Source organism: Paramacrobiotus metropolitanus, unplaced genomic scaffold (assembly GCF_019649055.1).
Source record: "Paramacrobiotus metropolitanus isolate TYO unplaced genomic scaffold, Prichtersi_v1.0 Parri_scaffold0000269, whole genome shotgun sequence".
NCBI classification, from domain to species: domain Eukaryota; kingdom Metazoa; phylum Tardigrada; class Eutardigrada; order Parachela; family Macrobiotidae; genus Paramacrobiotus; species Paramacrobiotus metropolitanus.
In genome coordinates, this window is record NW_026570489.1 from 8,657 (window position 1) to 32,544 (window position 23,888).

A 23,888-nucleotide genomic window follows, 5' to 3' on the forward strand; every position below is an offset into this window, starting at 1 on the left:
GCCCAATTGCCAATCTATCCTCCTCCATAACTGGAAAGTCGACCATCTTTTTGGTGAAATCATATACGTTCTATTTAAACGTCGTCTGGGTTCTTTGCCAGTACAAGAACAGGCCTTCATGAGGGACCTCACGGAGCGAGCGCATGCACTGCCCATCGACCAAATTCGCATCACCATCCCGCGGCTGTGGCTGTCTTGCGACGATACGCACATGGACAGCCGCGTCATGCGCGCCCTCAACGACAACTTCCCACTGGTCCCGGCGGATATGCTGGCAAAGGTCACAACGGTGTATGCCCGCTGGGTGCGCACCTTCAACTATCCAGACGACTGGCGATGCATTCGCAATTACCATCCACGGAATTGACGCTGTATTTGGAGTGTGACACTTGACAGTTGACACCATGCTGTCTTATGCTGCGTCGATCACATAAATTTCTGCGCCAATGACTTTCGCTGGAGATTCGGCGCGGAAATGCAGCATCTATCCTTAGCACGATGGACGGAGTGGATAGTTTAAATGAAGTTTTTTGCTGCTGTGAATGATATTGCGTGTTTCTGTTTATTTTATCCGAACAGTGCGTTCAGTATCAATGGTGGAGGTCAATTACATTTGGGTAACTGTTGCGCGTCGGGTAATCGAGAGCCGCGTAAAAAATTAGCCATGACTCAGCAGAAAAACAATCGTCCAATCGTGAGTCGAGTACGCTTCCGTGCCAAGAAAGAAATTGAACACCATAGTGGAACTGAAAAACTCATTTTTAATGCTGTAATGTGGTAAATGTGGTATCACGTCAAAAAAGTTAATTATGAGTTTTGGATTGTGACTCTGGGTCGTTAGATTTACTTTTGGTCCAAACACAGACAAATTTTGTTAATCTGTGCAGGAGAGTTACGAGTTACTCGTAGTTTGGGTAATAGGGGCTTTGCTTTGCAACTTGTATGTCACATAAGTTAGCACCCGTCTATATAAGTAAGACTTCCGGCCGTCGAAATTGGTTTGTGCGTATGGCTTAAAACGAGCTGGTGTGCGGCACGCGTGTAGATGTGACCAGCTCGCTCATAAACACATAAGTAGCCGACCTGACTGCCAGTCAATCCCCAAAACTTGCAGCACGCTTCTTTCGTTTGCCTCTCAACAGAACTTCCCGATCGATATATCAAAAGATAGAATTAATTTTCAAACTTTTTTGGTATATAGCAAGTGGAAATCTATGGCAAATCAAAGAAAGTTATGGCTGTTTTGGTTTCTCGTAAACAAAGCATAGGCCCGTGTGAGGAGGCGTTGCTTGCATCCTATGCTAAGTCTATGAGAAACTAAAACAGCCATAGCTTTCATTTGCCATAGATTTCACTTGCTATATAAAAAGTTTGAAAATAATCTCTATCTTTGATATATCGATTTGGAAGTTCTGTTGAAAATAAACGAAAGACGAGCGTTTGAAATTTCGAGATCCACTGGCAGTTCGATCAGTTTCGTGTATGTATGCATGCTAGGGGGTGGAGTTACATACATACGCGTAAGGCTCTTACGAGTATGCATTTTTGGCACCGCCCTCACCCAAGCACAGATCTAATTTGCGCGGCAGCGAATCGCCGCATTGTGGGTTCGGCCATGGCGTAACTTGTATTGATGGGTCCTTAGTTGTGTAGCATACAAGTAGCAACGCAAAGCCCGGAATGGTTGCGCTTCGACGTCGAAGCGCAACGCTTACGCGGACAAGTAAGCTGAAAACCCATCCCAGATTTTGTGACTGCGAATCAGAATGTTTGCTTGGTTACACGCTGTTACGTCACATTTTTTACGCGTTTTCCCGTTACCCGACGCGCAACGCTTACCCAAATGTAATTGACCTCCACCAATAAAATGCAAGTCATTTGCCAAAATGACTGCATTCACTGCCATACGCGCGCTACAGCTGTTTGTCATAGAAGGGCTGCCACCGCACATATGTGGCGGTGACTGCAGTTATTTCGCTGTAGTGCAGTGGCTCGTATGGCGTGGCTTGAGTTTGTTTTCTTATAACGCTAATAGCTTCAAAACGGGAGAGCCGGTTTTAAAATCTTAAAAAACTCTGGAAAGAGCAAACTTTCCTTTCCGGCAGATGTCCTCTTTTTTGGCTCTTAATATAAAGGCTATGAAATTTGAGATTTTCAACACACGAATCAGTAACGGGCGGCACAGGTTCCTCAAAAGGGGGGTGTCAAATTTTAACAGGGGGGCAAAATTTGACGGGGGGCAATCGGTTTTCAAAAACAGGGGGAGTTAGACTCCGAAAAATTACCGGTTGACACCCCCTCTATGACGCCCCTGAATTTATTTATTTATTTTTATTTATCAGTTCAATTCGGGCTCGGTGTCGGAATACCCGTCCGCCCTGCGGGCTTCGTACGTAAACGAGGAATAACGGATTTGCTCCTCATCCTATAAATTCCAAATGCACTCATTCATAAAAAAAAGAAACTTTAATAAATTAATAATTAGTACCCTGCTTACAATTAGGTGGTGCCATCTTGTTTATGCCGATGGCTCAGCACAGCGCCCGAAAAAATCTTCGGCGCATGTAAAAATGAGAGATCTCGATCACCCGTCTCGATATGGTGGGCGGAGCGAACTAGTAAGCACATGAATGTGACATAATGGATACCTATATTTTTGTTGCAACAATCTGCACAACCCAGATAATCAAGCGAGCGAGCGAAGCGAGCAAACGTTTTAATTTAAAATGTGTGACGTGACGAACCGGAGCCGGGTTCCCGGGGTCCAGGGGCGAAGCCCTGGCTGGGGTTTGGGGCGGAGCCCCAACAGAGAAGTGCGGGGGCGCAGCCCCGTCAGAAACAATTGAGAAGGTAGTTTAAAATTCAAAACCTAACCCGTCATTGACGAACCCGCCGTACTAATATGGGGGTCCAGAAATTGGACCCGGGGCGGATTTTAGCGACCCCAGGTGGAGCGGTTTTGGGGAACCGTGACGTAAATTATAACCCGGTCATTATTGACGAACCCGCCGTAGTAATGTACGGGGTCGGAAATTTGGACCCGGGCCGGATTTTTTTAGCGGCCCCGGGTGGAGCGGTTTTGGGAACCGTGACGTAAATTATAACCCGGTCATTATTGACGAAAATATACGGGGGGTCCAGAAATTTGGACCCGGGGCGGATTTTTTTAGCGACCCCCAGGTGGAGCGGTTTTGAGGAACCGTGACGTAAACTATAACCCGGTCATTATTGACGAACCCGCCGTAGTAATGTACGGGGGGTCCGGAAATTTGGACCCGGGGTGGATTTTTTTAGCGACCCCCAGGTTGAGCAGTTTTTGGGTACCGTGATGTAAATTATAACCCGGTCATTATTGGCGAACCCGCCGTAGTTATGTACGGGGGGTCCGGAAATTTGGACTTGGGCGGATTTTTTTAGCGACCCCCAGGTGGAGCGGTTTTGGGGAACCGTGACGTAAATTATAACCCGGTCATTATTGACGAACCCGCCGTAGAAATGTACGGGGGTCCGTAATTTGGACCCAGGCCGGATTTTAGCGGCCCCGGGTGGAGCGGTTTTGGGGAACCGTGACGTAAATTATAACCCGGTCATTATTGACGAACCCGCCGTAGTAATGTACGGGGGGTCCGTAAATTTGGACCCGGCCCGGATTTTTTTAGCGGCCCCCGGGTGGAGCGGTTTTGGGGAACCGTGACGTAAATTATAACCCGGTCATTAATGACGAACCCGCGGTTGTAATGTACGGGGGGTTCGGAAATTTGGACCCGGGCGGATTTTTTAGCGCTCCCCGGTTGGTGCAGTTCCCAGTGTAGGTGGTGGGGTTTCTGTATTTACGGGTCCCATAACAGTTTACTTTTACCGTGAAAAGTTTTACAATATTTAATCTTTAGCGTAACGGTACCGCAACCAGTTTTGTAACGGAGTACTATGACAGGATGCTGTTACTGCTACCGCTACTGTAACGGATTACCGTGTTTCTTTTCGTCACCGTTTCGGGGCACCGTAGCCGTTACTGCTACTTTTTAGCATTACCAGTTGCTTGAACGAGTTGCTCTTACTTTAATAGTTGACCGTTTCTAAAAATTATTTCAAGGCGACGCCGAGCTGCAGCGCGAAAAACCGTTTGGTTGTTGCTTAATAAAGTGGATGTAAAAATCCAAAAAATAGCTAACCTGTATTGGATATACAATGACACCGCTATTCATCAAAGATGAACTACAGGAATTCTCGCAGACGAGGCTTGCGAGTTATAACTTGATTGATTTGAAGAGGTACGCTTAGGAAGCGCACATTCGAGAATTTTTTAAAATTTTGAACAAAATACAAAGGATTTTCTAGCTTTCTTGCATTTGTTTGAAAAATTCTCGAATGTGCGCTTCTCCGCGCAGCAAGCGGAGCAGCAAAAAAAACAAAAGCATTCTATCGCCGTTTTATTCTGAAGAGATTCTTCTTAAAGTTCCGCCTAAACTGTTCGTTTTCGTGATGCACGGTAGCGGAAACCCAAGCCCCAGCCGAGCTGCGTCGCGAGCAACCGAAGCACAGCGTGCGGAGCAGCAAGTAAGACGAGAGGATGCCGCTGTCTCATTACTCTACAAAGATTCGATGATATGCTAGCGTGCTATCGTCCCCACGAAAACCGAAGGCGGAGCCGAAGGCGACGCCGAGCTGCGGCGCGAGCGAGCGCAGCGAATCGAGCGGAGCAGCAAGTAAAATGAAAGGACTCTGTTGATCTTTTGTTTTCAAGAGATTCTTCTTACAGTTCCGGTTGATTTTTTCGTTACCGTGATGATACGGTAGAGGAAACCGTAGGCGCAGCGAAAGGCGACGCAAAGCTGCGGCGCGAGCAAGCGCTTCCATGCGAGCGAAGCAGAAAGTAAAACAAGAGCATTCCATTGCCCCTTTTTATTAAAAAGATAGTTTTCAGGGATGAAATTTCCGTTACCGTTATGAATTTCGGTAGCGAACTATCGTTTCGAGAATAACCGAAGGCAAAGCTTGGCGTGAGCGCAATTAAAGCATCAAGTAGAACGAAACATTTAATTTTTAACTCAGTCTTTTGTTTTAAAAAATATAACGAAATCCAAATAAAATCTTCTTGAAATTTTAGCTATCAACTTAGCAAATGAAAACAAATTTTCTGACTGTTTGATAGAAGTTTCTCGCCTTGTGCTACAACTCCCTATTTCGAACCTTATACAGCCTAATTTTCAAAGGTTTATATAAATTTGAATACAATAATTCAAATAAAACAAACCTCAGCGAATAACATTCTTGTTTAATGGGCAGGGGCAATTCAAAGACCCTCATCGACCATGATACTATTTTTAAGCCAAATCTGACCACGCATTAATGATCAGCAAATTTTTCTGATCTAGAAAATATTTTTTAAATGTTTTCTGAAAAAACAAATTCTTACTGCCAGTCCCTTAAGACCCCCACAAAATCCTCGGCGGTAGCAATGGAACCAGGGGCACAAATTTTATTTTCGTCTTTTTTTCACTATTTATAGGTAATTTAATAACGGTGAATTCGAATTTAATGTTATAAATATATTATGAGCTGTGCACAAAAGGATTTACGTAAAAAAAAGTATTTACACAATTGAGGTGACATCGGTTATCGATACTCTTCTCAGCAAAGGGTTCTTCCACACTGCTTATATTAATTTTTTAACTTCAAATTCGAGTTCAGCGTTACTGATTTAATTAGAAATAGTGAAAACAGAAAACCTAGAAATAGGGACAGAAATGCAGCTTTTTTTTTCTGAAAAAAATTTTAAAAAGTACTTTCTAGACCAAAAAAATTTGCTGATCATTAATACGTGGTCAGATTAGGCTTAAAAAATTAATACATGGACGATCGGAGTCTCGAAAACCCCCTGATAATGGGTAACTTTTAACACAGTAAGAAGAGTGGTGAAATTCCCCATTTGGAAGCGACTTTTAACAAAATTCACAAATTTTGAAGACTTTCAAAGAAATTGTTGTGAAAATATTTTGAAAAAAGTCACGCGGTTCATGAACGTTATCGTTGACCAAAGATTCTGGTAAGCTTAATCAAATCGACACCCAAACCCTAAAACACTTTCGTCCCAGGTCGAGTTGAGTTAGTATGTCAAGACCAAAAATGACCGCGGATTACCAGCCATAGTTATACGCCGGAAACGGTCTGTAGGTCGTCAAAACCACGGGTAGGTCTGAGTTACTCGACCTTTTTTTGCTTCAGAATAAAATCAACCGAATCAAAGTAAAAACCATAGGAAAACGTGGTACCCTTCACCCAAAAAAGTCATCCAGTTAGACTTGTTCTTGCGTTATTGTTACCTACGTTGCCACTGCCACCAGACATCGAATAAGGTGTTGAAACCAAAAATTGTGTACGCAATAAGTTAAGGCTGTTAAGCCTAACTAGGCTTTACGGAAACCATAGGACTCCAAAACAGAAATCTGTGGGATCGTTTTTCAGATCCTGTGTGGTTACATCGGCATACGCGGTTTGTGTAAATCAGTGTGCCTGCTAATCCGCAGCAAAGACAATTTTTCCGTGAATATAAAAATATTGGGATTTAAATAGTTTAAACGTCTATGCGTCTAACAACTAACTGGAATAAATTAAAACAAAGGGAATTTTTGGTTGTTACCTACAGGCGGAGAATCGTTTATTCAGTTCAGAAATCAGAAGGCGAGAGATTTGCAGATTATTGACAGCATAGTTAAATATTCGCGATAAAATGGCTATTCCGCCAATAAAACGAAACGGCTCGGTAACTTTCCTGGTAAGCATGGTCATCGAGTTCTGGTCCACTACCATCTAGCGAAAACTTAAAGATCTGAAGCGTAACATATGTTCTGCTTTGCCATGGACCACAAGCAACAAAACTAATATTTCTAAGTTTATGTCTTACCACCAAAAATTGGTTTGATGGACTGACACGCACTGTTAAAATATTTTGCAGAGAATCACTGATTTGCATTCAGCCAACGACTGCGCTGCAGCGCGTATGGCGAATCGAGGTCGCCAGATGTGTAGGGACGTGGCTTGTTTCAGCACAGTCGTCTGACTGCTGAGTTGAGCTGCAAAACCGTTTTGCATATTTCGCTCTTAATGACGGTTGCGTTGGGAAATCTCAACAGTATGTTATCTTTCAGTATGAGTTATCTTTCGTTTTTTTCATTGCAAGCGATCGGTGTGGAAATTCATCCTGTGCAAACGATTATATCTGATGGATAATGGCCTGGCATGCTATTCTTGAACAGGCTCTAACTATCCTAATTGTTTAAGCAGCTTATCGGCCGCAAAATCGGCTCTACAATGGCGAGCTTAACCGCAAACAATATTTTGCCAACACACAAATATCTGAAATGCCTTAGGCCTGGTTAGCTCAAGCTCCTCAGCCCACCCACCCTGTATTACCAAGAAAAATAATTTTTTTAGTTTTCGAAACTCAGTTTTACGTGCAAAGTAATTTGCGTTTTATAAAAAGACATTGTTTATTTTTTTACACGCAATTTTCAGCCAACAAGAAACTAATTCAACTTACGTATTTCTGAATTGAGTTTCTTGGAACGCATGCACCAGTACGAATCTCAAAAACTATTATACTTTTTTTAACGGAATCAAAAATGAATAAACGTTCAAAAACAACATATACTGTTTCGGCACAATTCCGTAACACGGCATAAAAATAACGATATCATAGCGGCATCGTAGCGGTGGCAAAAACTTATATGTGAGCAGCTCTGCTCATAACCCTTCCACAGTATATGCAACAGCTGCAAAAAGCGAGTAGACTACTTCTGTTGCAGTCTTATCCAACCGTGTCTTTTACAACAAGAAAAATTTACACGCTCGCTCGCTTGCACTAAGGGCGGTTACGACCTTTATACTAGTAATAAAAATTATAAAAGTGTTGAATTTTTTATTTATTTACCTGTATACTGTAGGTGTGCTACTTTTACGCATGGCTTTGCCGGGCTGCCAGCCAGTATCGAGTCGCCGCGCTGTTTTGCTTGGATTAATTGATTGTGGAGCCCATCCATAATTACTGTGAGTGCGTAAAAAATTTTCGCAGTGCATAGTGCTGCGAACTGCGTATATCAACATTCGTATAATTGTTGTTTTCACAACGACTCAACGAGCGACTGCAAACTGATTTTTTTGGGCTACATTCTACAACGCGAAAAGAGCTATATGGTATACCAAACCTCTTTATAAACACAGCCGTCGCGCGCCCCCCTGAGGCCCCCTTCCGGGAAAAAGGTGGTGAAATTCCCAAACAAAAATCAGAAAATTTCGAACTGGCGCAGCGGCGCCTTATTCTTGCTCAGGGAGAGCGATGGCGCGCCCTCCCTTCCGAAAAGCTTCCGACGGCCCTGCTTATAAGGAAAATTTCAATCTGTACGGCGGTACGCTACAAATTTTTATGCAACAACAACAAAGTTCATAAACTTCTAGAGCCTCCGAAGTTTCTAGAAATCTTCCGTGACCGTTTCGAGGTTATTTAATTTTTTTAGGCTTAAATATGTCCGCAGAATTTCCCGTACGAATTATTCCAGGTTCCTTGAATTTTGCCAGACGCTAATAAGACCGAAATTTTTATTAGTGCCTAGCTGGATAGGCTTGTTGTTATACTTTTATATTAATCAGCTATTGCCTGAAATCGTTTTGACAGTACTGGCCTACTGGGGTCCTAGTTAGTACCGTAGTTACCTACATGCCGTAGAATCCGATATTAACTGGGCCCTTTTTTGTGAGAGCTTCGGGATGGGGTGCATGAAGTGATGAAACCACAGGAAGCGTTGATTTCTGATGGCGGGGGGGGGGGGGGGCTTGTTTTTGGATTTGGCGGTACTTTACTTTCATAAAAAAGATTTCCAGCACTATAGGGAAATTCAGTATCGGGTAAATGCAAATTAACTTGACAAGAAGGGGTTAAGGGTGACTAATTTAATCATAATAATTACATGAAAGTCCTTCCCTTTCAAGCAGACTGCCGATCATTGGGTAATACTCGTGGCAACGCCAAAAACGGAAAAGCTAGCAAGTAGCAAATGTTTTACTTTATCGTATTATTAATATTCGTATATACTTATCGTTCTTTTTACATAATATGAGTAAACCAGTACGTAATTATAAGTTTGCAACAAGTAAATCTCGCTTAATTTATCCGTTTCGCCCACGGTTCCGAGTACAGATGCCGCGTTCCCCCTCGGAATTTCCAGGGATTGTCACGAGGAGGGTCTAACACCCCTTCGAAATAACAGATAAATCTGGAGGTAGGAGAAGACGGGTCTCCCACAAATGAAGAGTTCATTTGTGGGAGATTTGGTTCAGTGGCGAATTTAAGGGTCGGGGGGGGGGGGGGGGGGGGCATGGGGCACGGTGGCACGTACCTCCTCTCTGAGTTTTTGGAAAAGTGCGTATTGCAAAAAGTAAAAGGGGGAGTGGGGAGTATGGCTTAAAAAATTTTACCTGGTTTGGAAATGACAGCAGAAATTGCTATTTTTTATTGAATTTCTAGAAATTTATTAAGTCAAACCGTTTGTCAGGTTCGCGCTCCGCGCGAAAATGCCTCTTTGTTGCACTTTAACTAACGTAACTTCAAAGTTTTGGTGTGCAATGACTATAATCCACTTTATTTTATGAAGCCCGCATTTACCAAGGAATACTGTACTTCTTATTATTTTATTACCAAACCATGTTCCAAAACCAAAAGTAGCTTTATGAGAAACTCGTAATGCTTTACTATTTTTTATCGAATTTCTAGCAATTCCAAATATAAAAGCGTTCGCCAGCTTTGCGCGAAAGTTCACTGGTTTTCTTAATGAAAATGGCCCGGTACATAGCGTCGAAAATGGGATACATACACAGACACTAAAACTTCATAGCATTTTCCCGTGATTTTAAAATAAATTTTAACATTTTCGAAATTCATTTTAAAATCGGAAAAAAATGCTATAGATCTGATATTGGTTCACTTGGAACTTTATGGCCATATGTCTTTTATAGCAAAGTTTCAAGAAGTTCGGGTAATAACCAGACTTTACCAATGCATCTAAACTTTTTACCCATTTTAGTACGCCATATATCGGCAACCGTATGTTGCGCGCGCAAACGGTTTTCAGAACAATGTAGACTAATCATTTAGTTTTAGAATAACATAAAGTACTGCAAAAAATTTGTACGGAGTGCGCGAAAGGGAAAGTTTTAGTGCATTTATTCCGTTTTTGACACCATGTCCCTGGCCATTTCTCTCAACGCTGCACATGATATCGCATTGTTCTCTTGCCTTTTAACTTGGCCCAGACTCAAACTCTGACTCTGATTCTGACTACTAAAAGTCTGACTCTGACCGCTCAAAGTCTGACTCTGATTCTAAAGGTTTCTTAGGGTTTTTCTTAGGTTTCTTAGATTTCTTAAGTTTCTTAGGTTTTTTTGGGTTTCTTAGGTTTTTCTTAAGTTTCTTAGGTTTCTTAAATTTTTCTTAGGTTTTTCTTAGGTTTATTAGGTTTTTTAGGTTTCTTAGGGTTCATAGGTTTTTCTTTGGTTTGGACAGTCAGAGTCAGACTTTGAGTGGTCAGATTCAGAGTTTGAGCGGTCAGAGTCAGAGCTTGAGCGTGGGCCTTTTAAGGCCCCTGGGCCCCGTTGCTTAAAATTTTCAATTAGGTGCGATTCAAATATTACGTAACGCGATTTTTCATGATTTTTGACCACCCCCTACCCATTGTAACACCGCATAACAAAATTTTCAACCCCCTAACTGCATAAGTAACAGAAAGCCCGACCACCCCCCTATTAAAATAAAATTCACTTAAAATATTTTTTTTTGTTTTTTTATGGGGTGCCGGCCCGCACGTAACAAAAATTTTTGGATCTCCTACCCCATGTAACACGGCGTAACGAAAAGCCAGGGCCATCCCCCCACCCTTTTGCGTTACGTAATACTGATTAAGTTTTTATTTCACAAAATGCGGTAACATCACATTTTTAGAACAACAGATTAAAAAAACATAATTTCATTTATTGCTGCCGCTCCCTCCATTGTTCCGAGCACGGAAGCAGCGTTGCCTCGCTGAATTTCCAGCGACAATCGTTGACGGAGGTATTCATAGAGCGAGGCTCACCGTATGTTGTTGAGTCCTTCCCAATTTCTTTCACTAAACGGCTAGCTGACTTTCCCCATGGTCCAAAGAGTTTCAAATGCCAGCGGTACGAAGATGTATCTGCCCTGCAGGTACAAATACAATCCGCTTTTCTATCCTCCGCCTGAGCGGCGGCGGATCCCGCTGTAACTGAGTGGACTTCCGATAAGACACAGCGACAGTATCCACGCAGGTCGTCCATGCCAAACACATGCCGCGTTGCCACGCGAACGTGGTGCACCCGTCCGGTCGACGATCTGACGTATGAGATGTACCTCGCGGCTCCAGTTTTGCGGGGATACCGGCTGAAACTAACGCCCTGCACAAAATGCTGTTCAGGCCGCCGTGGCGTGGATGTCTTCCCGCAGAGAATGCACAGGACAGGCCGTGGTGATTATACAGATCTACGAGCTTGTGGCATTTGGAACATGAATGTGCTTCACAGATATCAACACCCAATCTCAGGCCGACCGATATCTTTACGGTGTCGTCGTCCAAGAGGTTACCGATGTGTGCCGAGGGCAAGGCATTCAACCATATGCCAGCTTCCGGTGTCGACTGTGCGAGGAGACGGGCCCGGTTAATCTCATCGTCGCGGAAAATGTCCAACAGTATGGATAGTGATGTGTTACACAGCGGAAGGTCAGCCAGGCGTATATTGTACGATCGCTATCACGATTCACATGAACGGCATACAGCACCTAACTGCGACACTGTGCGAAATTTCGGCAAGTGCAGGGTAACAGTACAGTACTTGTGCTGTTTTTTATGAAATTTCTAACAATTTCTGAAGTCAAAACGTTCGCCGGCTTGGCGCTTCGCGCGAAAATGTCCAGTTCATATAATTGTTGATTTGGCACCTTGCTGTACAAACAATTTTGGTTTAGTTTGGTATTTCAATTAAATTTTTAATGTTCTGTAGTACGCGTACTTATTTTACTGTCTTTGGGGTTCTTGGGTTCTCAGTGGCCCGTTCCGCCGCAAGTGAGTTACTTTCGCCTTTGATTTGGTTAAAATCATGAGCTAATCCAGTATTCGAAAAACAAAACAACTCTAACCATTTTGGGGCATTTCTGGCTCCAATAAACAAGTAGAAGTTATCAGATATTTCATGAGTCAGTTGCTACTTGCTAGCCACCCAGCGACTTTGCTTCAAAAATTGCTAGAAAATCCATAGAACATTGTTTACTTTCAGTACAAATAATATCCAAACTTTCTGCAGCGAAAGACATTAAGAAAAGTCAAAAAATTAAACGTCCTTGTAATTAATTTTTGTTTTCTAGGCATAGGTATCAGGATGGACTGTGCGCCGTTGGTGATGCCGCAGTTTGAGCCGCTGTTGGCGGATGCGAACCACATGAGCTATCAGAACACAGTGGCAGTCCACAACGATGACGACAGTTGGTGTTTGGGCTTCATTCAGGATATGGACGGCGACCGGGCTTTCATCCATTTTGACTCCAAAAAGGTCACCGCCCGTTGGGTGCACCTGGGGCGCGTCTGGGCGTTGCCATTCTATGCAAACACCTGCTCCCTTCAGGATCCACCTGATATGCCCATCTACGCGGCGCTGCGTGACGAAGATGATGGACCGTTTCGCTTCCGGCCGGTGATCGACCTGGGAAGACTGCGCGGATGCGACAAGTGTGAATTGTTCTGCATCCAAACAAACATTGCCGGCAGCAACAGCCAACAAAACCCCGCTGGTTGGGATATCGTTCAAAACTGCCAGATTACCAAACAGCTGCCGCCCGCTGGTGCCCCGTTACTGGATCGCTCGAGCAGCGGTCTGCGGTACACCAAGTACATGGTGCCGTTTCCCCCAGCCGAGGCCATTTTCAGTGACGCCTCGGACAAATTTCGCATCATTAAGCATTTTCGTAATGCCTTTGAACGGAACAGGGCGTTCCTGCCCATGTGGGACTGTTGTCGCTTTCACCTGCGAGCTGAACGCGATGGTTGCACGTTTGTCGTCATGAGTCCCGTCTTAGACGCGGAAATGGATCAACACATGGGGGTGGCGTTGACGCGAGTGTTGGAGACTCACCTAGACAGCCGGGTTCATTTGCCAGCAATTAGGCTGCGAAATACTCACGTAATTGAAAACTGCCTGCCGGAAACAGGTACTATTACACTGCATTTCGTTCTGGCCGTCACTTGGCAAGATCTCACGCCCGGCAGCGGACTGATGTCAGCCGTGGTACATACACTAATTATTACGGTATTCCTAAATCCCAGTCCCAATACTGTATGTTTGCCATTGGATTTTAAGTTTGGCCACGCCCACTCAACCATGGTTGATGGGAATATTTTATACCTAAGGATCACTCTGTCTTCTTGCAAAAATGAAATTTTTTGAAGGCGGGAGCCGGTAACATAGCCCTGGTGAAAAAACCTAATGTACTAGCGCATGTGCAGTACTGAAAATTTAACGATTTTAAATTACGTTTGACCACGCCTACTTTGATAACAGCAGCTGAAGATACCTTTTTAATGTCCTACGTGTGTTCACTACCTTTCTGCAAAAAATGAGATTTTTTTGAAGGGGAGGACCCCTATGTTCCCTGGACAGTAGCGGATATAAAAAATGCACAAACGTTTATAATTATAGTCTTGACTAAACGCCGCACACCGCGCTGCAGTACGCAATGCAAAAGATATCATTGCGCTACGCAGTATCTTCCACCGATTGTACTCATTGTAGGTATTTGCTAATCCTTGCAATACACTGCCATCAGATTTGTTTAGCAGATGCAGAATCCCCTTCGTTCTGCACGGTCGCTCGCCTGAGTCACCTGCCGCCGTCGATCCTCAGCGAGATCTTCCCCTACATGGACCTACATTCACAAATGCGGGCTAAACGGTAAGAAAAGTTATAGCACTGCAGCGACTGCACCGTCGGGTCGCTGGCAGGCGGCTGATTGTGGATGGATACGCTTATTTTCAAGATATGGCATGTCTTCTATGGCAGAGTGTGCGGGTTGTGGCAGTTGCTACTGGACAGTCCCCGTCTAGCCGAACACATCAGTGTCTCACTGGAGAGCTGCGCCGGAATTCAGTCCGATAACAACAACTGCTTCCGCATGGCATCGCTCTTGGCCCGCTCCATCCGTTCCACGACCGCCAGTATCACCGTGTTGGACGCTTTCCGTCCACACAACCAACTATTTCTTGCTGCCACGTTGGAAGCCATAAATATCACGCTGCCGTTAATTGTTTTCAAAGACCATATTATCACGGATCCCGGGAAGATGGGCTCCATAGAAGCAGCGGACTTGCAGCATCCTGCAGCTGATATTATGACACTATATAGGCACCATTGCAAGCTAATCCTCCTCCATAACTGGAAAATTGACCATCTGTTTGGCCAAACAATGTGCTTTGTGTTTAAACAGAAGATAATGTACCAGTTCGGCACCGGGCATCCCCTGCCAGCCCATGAGCAAGCATTCATGAGGCCCATAACTAAGCAATCTCATGAACTCCCCATCGACCACCTGCGCATCACCATTCCCCGTAAGCTGCTGCGCTGCGACGACGACGACATGGACATGACCAGCCGCATCATGTGCGCCTTAAATGACAACTTCCCGCCGGTCACGGAGGAAATGCTCGAAAGGGTAACGGCTGTGTACGCTCGCTGGCTGCGCACCCTAAATTATCCCGACGATTGGCAGCCCATTCGCAATTATCTCTTACTGTGAGTGCATTTTTGTAGTACACATCGCAAAGAGCAGCTCGTACTACTCAGCGGATACGCGAGAGTTCGTCGCGGGACATTTGGTTTTTACGGACATTTCGTCTAAGGACAACTCGTTTTTGTGACAAATAGTAATATGACTGTAATCGTTGCCATAAACCAGTCGATAATTTTTCGACTTTTCAAAAGTCGCGCGACCAAATGTCACACAGCAGAACGACTGCAAAACGAGTTGTCCCAAAACAAATTAGCCGCTGCGACGAAACGAAAAGCGTGTGGCGAAAATTAAATTTTCGCCACACGAAAATAAATTGCGCAATGTCCCACGACGAAATGGGCCCGCGCTCAAGCTCGGACTTGGACTCGGACTTGGACTACTAAAACTTGGACTTGGACTTCACTTGGACCCTAAAACTCGGACTTCGCTTGGACTCTAAAACTTGGACTTCACTTGGACTCTGAAACTCGGACTCTATGGCTTAGACTTGGATATAGTCCTTTCTCATGTCTTCTTACGTTTCTTCATGTTTTCTCAGGTTTCTTAGGTTTCTGAGGCTTCATCAGTTTTCTTAGGTTTCTTAGGTTTCTTAGGTTTCTGATTATGATATATGATGTATGTTACTACATACTCATAACGCAAAAACACCGATTCCTAATGAGACTTTACTTCCAAGATGTTTCTAACTCGAATGAATCGTCGTGGTTTTGCAAGAACACACAAGCTATGAAATATGCATAAGAAATCATCATTGCAAAGATATCAGTTCAAACGTGACATAAACAACAAACTGTTGCATAACCGGCTACATCACTCACAAGAGTGTCGGTAGCACTACAGGTGATTACTCATCACACAGCACCCCGTATCTTAAGAACTTTGGTCACCAGACAAAGTGACAACAACAGGAAACACAGACAGTGAATCAAAAATGAGCAAGTACAGTAAGCACAAATAAGCAAGCGGTAAAAGAATATTAAGGTGATGAACTGCGGATGGCACGGTTCCGGAGTGTCCGGATAACGGGTCGATGATCATCATCTTCCATTGGCGACGGGGGCTCGTGCGCAGGAGTGGATGGTACAACGACGTCGCGCTCAATATCGTCCTGAAGCTCCGGATCCACGGCTTCCATCGGGATGCTCCACTGCGAATCAGAATCGCTATTAAGGTCGACGTCAGTTAACGGTTGCGTGAATAGTTTCAAACGCTTTACGTGTACAGTCAATACACGTTTTCCGCGTTTGTTACGAATGGATTCAATTTCATAATTTAATTTTGACACGCGGTTTACAATTCGGTAAGGACCAAAATAATGTGCCACCAGCTTAGGAGACAAACCCACCGGAGTTACTGGTGTGTACAGCAAGACAAGGTCACCAATTTTGAATTCACGATCTTGGCGTTTCAAGTTGCCGGTCAACATGTAACCTGCCTGCACTTGATCGATGTTGGCCTTAGCCACATGGCTTGCCAGTTTAATCCGTTCAACCATGGTTTTACTGTACTCGTGCAAGTTGTTGATATTATTAGTAGGTAGTGCACCGAGCGTGGCATCAAGTACAGAGCGGCATTCGCGACCGTACAACAAGTAAAACGGCGTCTTGCCGGTCGAAGCTTGCGTACTCGTATTATACGCGCAAGTAACGTATGGGAGGTACACATCCCAATCTTTCTGGTTATCGCTTACGTACAAGCTGAGCATTACAGCTAGTATTTTATTGAACGCTTCTGTCAACCCGTTGCAAGCCGGGTTGTAGGCAGTAGTGTTTAGATGTCGTACCTGACACAATTCTGTGACACCTTTTACAACTGCTGACAAAAAAGGACCACCTTGATCAGATAACATTTTTGCCGGCGCACCATGTCGCAGAATAATTTGTAACACAAGGAAATTCGCAACTGCACCAGCAGTCTGTGCCGGAACTGCTTTTGTTTCAACATACTTGGTCAAGTAGTCTGTACACACAATTATGTACTTATTACCTTTTGATGTGACAGGCAACGGGCCAAAAACATCAATGCCTATCATCTCAAATGCTGTACCCACCGGGATACTTTCAATTAAACCACCCGGTTTTTCTTTATTCACTTTCCGAAACTGACAGTGTTCACAACCACGTACATACTTACGTACATGGTCACGCATGCGCGGCCAGTAGTACCGTGAGCGCAATCTGTTATATGTGCGCCAAAAGCCAAGATGACCGGACGTCATTTCATCGTGGCAAGCATGCAAAATTTGACGTCTCAGGTGTGTTGGTACAACCAACAACAACACTTCTTCTCCGTCTACGAGAGCGATTCGGTATAATACATTACCGCGAAGACAATAACGTACAGTATCTTTACCGACTGCACCAGCTGTCATCCGTGATACTATACGAGTAATTTTCTCATCTAGCCGCTGCTCTGCGCACATGTCAGCGGAAGCGGTCATGGCCACTAGCATATCGAAGTCAACATCAGCTGAGTCGGCGGCTTCAACAGGATGCCGCGACAACGCATCAGCATTCTGATGTTTTTTGCCACTACGATAGACTATAACAAAGTCGTATTCCTGCAGATATACTGCCCACCGGCTCAACCGGCCGGCCAGCACTCGTCGCGACATTAGCCAACATAAGGCGCAATGGTCGGTGACGACACGGAAACATTTACCATGCAAATACGGACGCAGTTTTTTAATACACCATACAACAGCAAGACACTCTTGCTCGGTCACTGAATAGCGCGATTCCGCTGCACTAAAGTTTTTGCTAACATAAGCCAAAACACGTTCACCGACGTCAGTTTTTGATATCAAGCACGCCCCTATGCCTAGAGCGCTCGCATCTGTGTGCAGTTCTAACTCAGCTGCCGGGTCGTAATGAGTCAGCACAGGAGAGCTTATCAATGCTGACTGCAACGCTGCGAAAGCTCGATATTGTTCATCCGACCAGATAAAAGGCTCACTTTTACGTGTAAGACGCACTAGCGGCTCAGCAATGGCAGCAAAATTACGCACAAAGCGACGGAAATAAGAACAAAGACCCAAGAAAGATTTAACATCAGTCACATTTTCTGGTACAGGGTAATTAACAATAGCCTGTAATTTGTCCGGGTCAGGGCTTATGCCGGTTTTGTCAACAATATGACCTAAGTACTTTGTATTATCGGATGCAAACTTACACTTTGACGGCTTGAGCACGACCCCGGCTTCTTCAAGCTTAGTTAACACCGCATCCAGGTGAGCCACATGCTCGTCGAATGACTTGGAGTAGATCAAGACGTCATCTATGTAAACAATTACAAATTGCCACCTGAATTCTTGTAAAATTCGGTCCATTGACCGCTGAAACGTAGCACCAGCATTGCACAAACCAAAGGGCATTCTGTTGAAATGGTACAAACCATCTGGTGTGATAAACGCAGTGCGATCTTTACTCGCGTCGGCGACGGGGATCTGCCAGTATCCCCACGCCATGTCTAAATTAGTGAAATACGCACACCCACCTAAACGATCTAACGCGTCGTCCAACCGTGGCATAGGATACACATCCTTCTTTGTGATCGCGTTGATGCGCCGATAATCAACACAGAAACGGGTGGAACCATCCTTCTTATACACCAGAACAACAGGGGACGCCCAAGGGCTACAGGATGGCGACACAATGCCTTGACGTAACATCTTATCAACTTCGCTGCGGATAACTATGCGTTCCGCCCAGGACCTGCGGTAAGGCGGTTGCGACAACGGCGCAGCACTACCAGTGTCTATGTGATGAGTGACACCGGTCACTTCACCAATTGGCCGTTCTGCCGTAGGAAATACTTTCCAGTGCTTACGCAAAACTGCACGAAGTTGCTCGGCTTGTCCCTGTGTCAATTGACTACTAATATTCAACTCAGGCAACGGATGGTCATCAACAGCACGATTGGTCACAAGACACACATCGGCTTCGTCGTCGATGGTAACCGGAGCGGCAGACGCAATTGTTTCGCTCAACGCCAACTTTTGCCGTGTTCGTGAGAAATTAGCACAACTTATGTAACAACAATTGTTTACAATTTTTATTAAGGAATGCGACGTTCGCAAACCTTTTTGTGCGAATAGTTTTGCATTCGGACTAGTTATGAAATCCATATTTTCTGAGGGAACACGACCTGGAAATGTATTATGCCTAAGTTTACATTTCACCCAGGCGACGTGACCAGCTGGTATGCTGACACATTCGCACACCACTAGATCCCGCGCCGGCCACGGTAGGAATTTCTCTCCGGTCGTGTCATTAAACCGACGCACACTGCGCGTTGCATAATCGATCACCAGATCGGTTTGCATTAGGAAGTCATTTCCGATAAGTAAATCACGATCGTAAGAGTCAAGTATCAACACTTTGATCCGTCTAGTGCAATTAGCAACTGAAATTTCAACTGAAGCGATACCAACCGGCTCCACTAATTTACCAGAAACTCCTTTAATTAGACGGCCTGTGTAGCGTTCTACTAACGCATTCACTGAGCGTGCACACAGCCAACTCATAATAGTGACTGCTGAACCTGAATCTACGATTGTGTCCACCTGGGTACCATTAACATATGCATTAGCTTTTACCGGTGAGGACGGTGAAAACTCATCACTCTCCTCGAAAACAGGATATACAGCAAATGGTGAAAGGTCACTTTTGTCGGGAGGTTCGTTACGAGTAGCTACGCCCCGAATATTAGCTACTCTCTGTAGTTTAAATTACGCTCACCCCGATCACCCCGGGCACCGCCATTTGCCTGCACGTCCCGCATTGCACGCCGCTTGTCGAAGCAACGGAACTCCAGATGTCCTTCACGTTTGCAGAAGGTGCAAAACCGTTTACCTTCTTCAGTGGTTTCCGCCGGGATGTCTCGCGACGCGGTTGGCATCGGTCCACCGGGTCCATGATGAGGTAGTCTGCCTCGTCCTCCACGGCCACGCCCTCGTCCACGGTATCCATTGAATCGACCACGTGGTCCACCTCCGCGAACGTACGTTTGAGTGAGCACCGGTGCTGCATTGTTCTCCCGCGCGACTTCCATGGCCTTTTCGACTGCAGCGCGGACAGCGTTATCCAGTTCAGACTGAGAATACGTCTTTGAACAAGGCGGTGACACACCGGTATCCGGTTGCTCACCGGCAGGGATGACCTCATCACTCTTGCGTTTAGGCAACGCGCCAGCTGCCGACATCACAGCTAAAACATTATGCGAATCAACATCAGAACTACTCGCATCCAATTTAAGGATTTTCAGTTTCGCCAAAACATCTTCCGGAGTTTGTGGATCAAGCAGTGCAACGTGGTTACGCAGCTGCATACTCAAACCATTGAGCAAGTAGCGTACTTTGAGGTCATTAGCCATAGCGGCATCAACTTTACGGCACAAGTCAATAATGGCGTAATAGTACTCAACAAGAGTTTCACTATCTTGCTTGAACTTCCTTTTCTGTAATTTACTTTGAACTTCCCATTTTTCGTCCTGACTGACAAATTCCGCTAAAAAGCCTTGTTTCAACAATGCCCAGGTAGCAAACGGCTGCTTGAGTGAATACCTTTGCTTGGCTGCACCGGCAGACAAGTAAAATGAGAAACGATCTTTTTTTATATCGTCTTTCCAGTTAGACAGCGTGGCCGCTTCCTCGAACTCCTTCATCCAGTCACGAGCGTCATGCTCAAAAGGTTTAAACTTGTCCATGCACTGCAATGGACCGCTTGACGGAGCATCGAAGACAACATTTGTCAGACGCTGAAACCCGTCGGTCATTGCTTTAATCGTTGCTTCACTCATAATGCCGGTTTCAGCAATTACAGTATCAGTTAAATCAACTATGTCCGGTACAACCGGGCGAACATGTACTGTATCTGTACTTTCCGAATGACTACGCGAAGAACTACGCGAATCGGTATCAGGTTTTTCAGTTCGAGGTTTACGCTGATATTCTGAACCTTGCAGTCCTTCTGAAAACTGAGATTTACCGTCAGAACGCAGGTGTGGGCCACTTACACCTGAAAGGTCACCTTCAACTGACTGTGTGCTAGAACTACTAGCGGCTTTTGTGGTAGCGACAGTAGCGGTTTTTGTTTTGTCGGCAACCTTGCCGGCTTTCTCAGACTTATCGAAACTGCTCGACATGCAATATAAACAAAAGATAAGATTAACCGAGAATTTGACTGCAGATGTAGCTGCTCTTTGCCTGGTACAACATGTATCCGAGAACACCGTTAGCGACAACGCTAGAAACGGTTACAGCCAGCAAGACTTTAGTGGTAAAAGAGCAACAAGAAAAAATTTTACCGACCGCGGCAGTCAAACAAGAACAAATAGAAGGCATTTTAGCAGTTCTGCTGACCTTTCAACTGCTGCTCCAACAACTGCAGACGGCGATCAGTGTCGAGTTGAAGAGTGGTAATGCGATCGTTAGCATCCAACATGGCATAATCCGATTCGGGCAAAGTCAACTGAACTGTCACAATGAAATAGGAAAGGCAACCATCCACCCAGGAGCGCCATGATATATGATGTATGTTACTACATACTCATAACGCAAAAACACCGATTCCTAATGAGACTTTACTTCCAAGATGTTTCTAACTCGAATGAATCGTCGTGGTTTTGCAAGAACACACAAGCTATGAAATATGCATAAGAAATCATCATTGCAAAGATATCAGTTCAAACGTGACATAAACAACAAACTGTTGCATAACCGGCTACATCACTCACAAGAGTGTCGGTAGCACTACAGGTGATTACTCATCACACAGCAAGGTTACTAACATTTCTTAGGTTATCTAGGTATTTTTTGGTATTCTGAAAAACCTAAGACACCTAAGAAACCTAAGAAACCTAAGAAACCTATGAAACCTATGAAACCAAAGAAACCTAAGAAACCTAAGAAACCTAAGAACACCAAAGAAACCTAAGAACACTGTAACCTAAGAAACATAAGAAACATAAGAAACCTAAGAAAACATGAAGAAACGTAAGAAGACAAAAGAAACATAAGAAACGCCTAATTCCAAGTCCAAGTCATAAAGTCCAAGTTTTAGAGTCCAAGTGAAGTCCGAGTTTTAGAGTCCAAGTGAAGTCCAAGTTTTAGAGTCCAAGTGAAGTCCAAGTCCAAGTTTTAGTATTCCAAGTCCGAGTCCAAGTCCGAGTTTGAGCATGGGCTGACGAAAGGTCCCGCGACCACTTGGGCTGTCACGTACTCGGCTACTCGAGCAGGAAAGAGCTACGTATGAATTTATTTGCGTTTGCTGCTATTTTGTACAAGCTTGGGGCAGTGTTGGTCCGTTTTTTTACGGGCGAACATTCTGTGCATAATATACGATGGCAACAGGCAAACGAAAATACGTCTGCGAGATGTTTCAGTGGACACTAGACACCATCCCTTTTTTCCACTAGCGCTTTGTTTTGGCGAAAAAAACGATTTTGTTTGCGAAGCACTTTCTTGGGGGTCCCCAAACTGACCTTAATTTCAAGAAACCTAAAGCCTTTCCTGAATTTCTGGCTGAATTAAATTATGTTTCAGCACTGCTATGACTTATTCCATCGGAGCCTTCGCTTAGGAAGGAGTTTCTCGCGGCACCGCTACCACAAATCGATTACGTTTTTGCTCAATAAATGTGCAAAAGAAACTACACTGAAAACTTTAAATAGACTGGCAAAACATGTGCCACACGATTGGGCGTAGATATATACTGGCTCTGGTTTCCGGTTGGTTTATAAATCCTAGATATATCGCGTGGGTTGCCTGTGACTATAGTATTGTCCGCAGGTTCAGCCCGTTCGAGCCCGACGGCCAGCCAAAATCGTGGGAGGGGGTCGATTTGCGGGCGGTGGATGTCACTACGCTAAGCAGAATGGCTATCTACGGAATCGACGCACTATTTCAAGTGTGACCATTTCGGTCCTTCAGTCACTCCCTCTGCACCGCGGCCAGCTCTCGCCTTAAACGAAATCATAAATACTTACATCAAGATCACAGTGGAGAAATCAACATCACGATTGGAGGCTTAACGACCGATAACCGACATTCTAATCTTCATGTAGGAGTCTGGCTCTGCTGTTCTGTTTTTTTTTCGCTGGCTTCTTTTGGTCTAGTTTCTCCGCTTCTGTTTGTTTTTCATACTTGCACGGTTCCAACGAAAAAAGGGTGCTACAATCATATTGCGGTGAAACGCTCAGATTAGTAGTAAACGTAGTAGTTGCGAGCAAAGGTGACATCCTGCAGCCAGCTGCCTCATCAATTTTCCAGCAGGCCCTCAGTATTGGAAGCATGGAGCGGCTCGTAGCCGAGCCGGAAGTGGCGTTCGTCCGCGTTTGTCGATCGATCTCGTAGTGTTTGAAACTTTCCGAGCGGTTCCATGATGCGTCACGTGTCAACGTCGCGTTGTTACACTTTAACATGCACTAGATTCTTATTTACAGTAAATCAATTTATACTCGCCAACTCGAAAATGTATTGTCTTTTCCCAAAAGGAGATATAGGGGGTAAAACTAGGCATCTTCCACCGTTCCCTTGTACTGCTGCCGTCACCCGAATGGAGTTTGACGCTGTGGCTAAACATGGCGCTAAATTTTTTGCTGATATGAGAGGCGGGGTTAGTACGGGATTCGAGATACGGTTTGCCGAATACCGTATCAGAGAGTTATGAATACGGGACGCATTCGGATACACAGCATACCCCCGTCCCGAATCTTTTCAAGGTAACGAGGTACGCGAACCGAGAAACAACATACCGAACCGCGTATCTCCTATTCTGAGACGGTGGTGCCCTGTACGTATAAGGATAATTACCCAGTACATGGTGTCAGAAATGGTATACAATAGTAAAATTCTCGCTTTCGCGTACTCTGAATCACTTTTTTGTAATACTTTATATTATTCTAAAGCTGAATAATTTAAATACATGGATTCTGAAAACCGTCTGCGCGCTAAAATTCGGTTGCCGAGACACGGCGAACTAAAATGGGCGAAAAGTTTAAACGCATTGTTGTGGACCAAAAGTCTGGTTATGTAATACCCGATCTTCTT

The 23,888-nt window shown here is 44.6% G+C and overlaps 2 protein-coding genes across 3 annotated transcripts; one reads left to right on the plus strand and one right to left on the minus strand.

Moving 5' to 3' along the window:
- The first annotated feature begins 11,869 nt into the window (after positions 1-11,869).
- Positions 11,870-22,906, plus strand: LOC129601723 (uncharacterized). The gene is made up of 5 exons (XM_055500594.1): positions 11,870-11,880; positions 12,425-13,264; positions 13,893-14,004; positions 14,113-14,841; positions 22,629-22,906. Exons 2-5 carry the CDS (start codon positions 12,439-12,441, stop codon positions 22,750-22,752), a joined length of 1,791 nt encoding a protein of 596 aa, XP_055356569.1. The 5' UTR covers positions 11,870-11,880; positions 12,425-12,438; the 3' UTR covers positions 22,753-22,906.
- On the minus strand, positions 15,544-19,861 carry LOC129601724 (uncharacterized). 2 transcript variants are annotated; one of them, XR_008692273.1, is made up of 2 exons: positions 16,185-16,316; positions 15,544-15,986 (listed from the first exon to the last, which is right to left on the minus strand). XR_008692273.1 is itself a non-coding variant. In XM_055500595.1 (2 exons), exons 1-2 carry the CDS (start codon positions 19,807-19,809, stop codon positions 15,816-15,818), a joined length of 402 nt encoding a protein of 133 aa, XP_055356570.1. In that variant the 5' UTR covers positions 19,810-19,861; the 3' UTR covers positions 15,544-15,815. The 2 variants fall into 2 exon arrangements, 1 of the variants encoding a protein (XP_055356570.1); XM_055500595.1 differs by lacking the exon at positions 16,185-16,316 and adding an exon at positions 19,579-19,861.
- Positions 22,907-23,888: the final 982 nt, after the last annotated feature.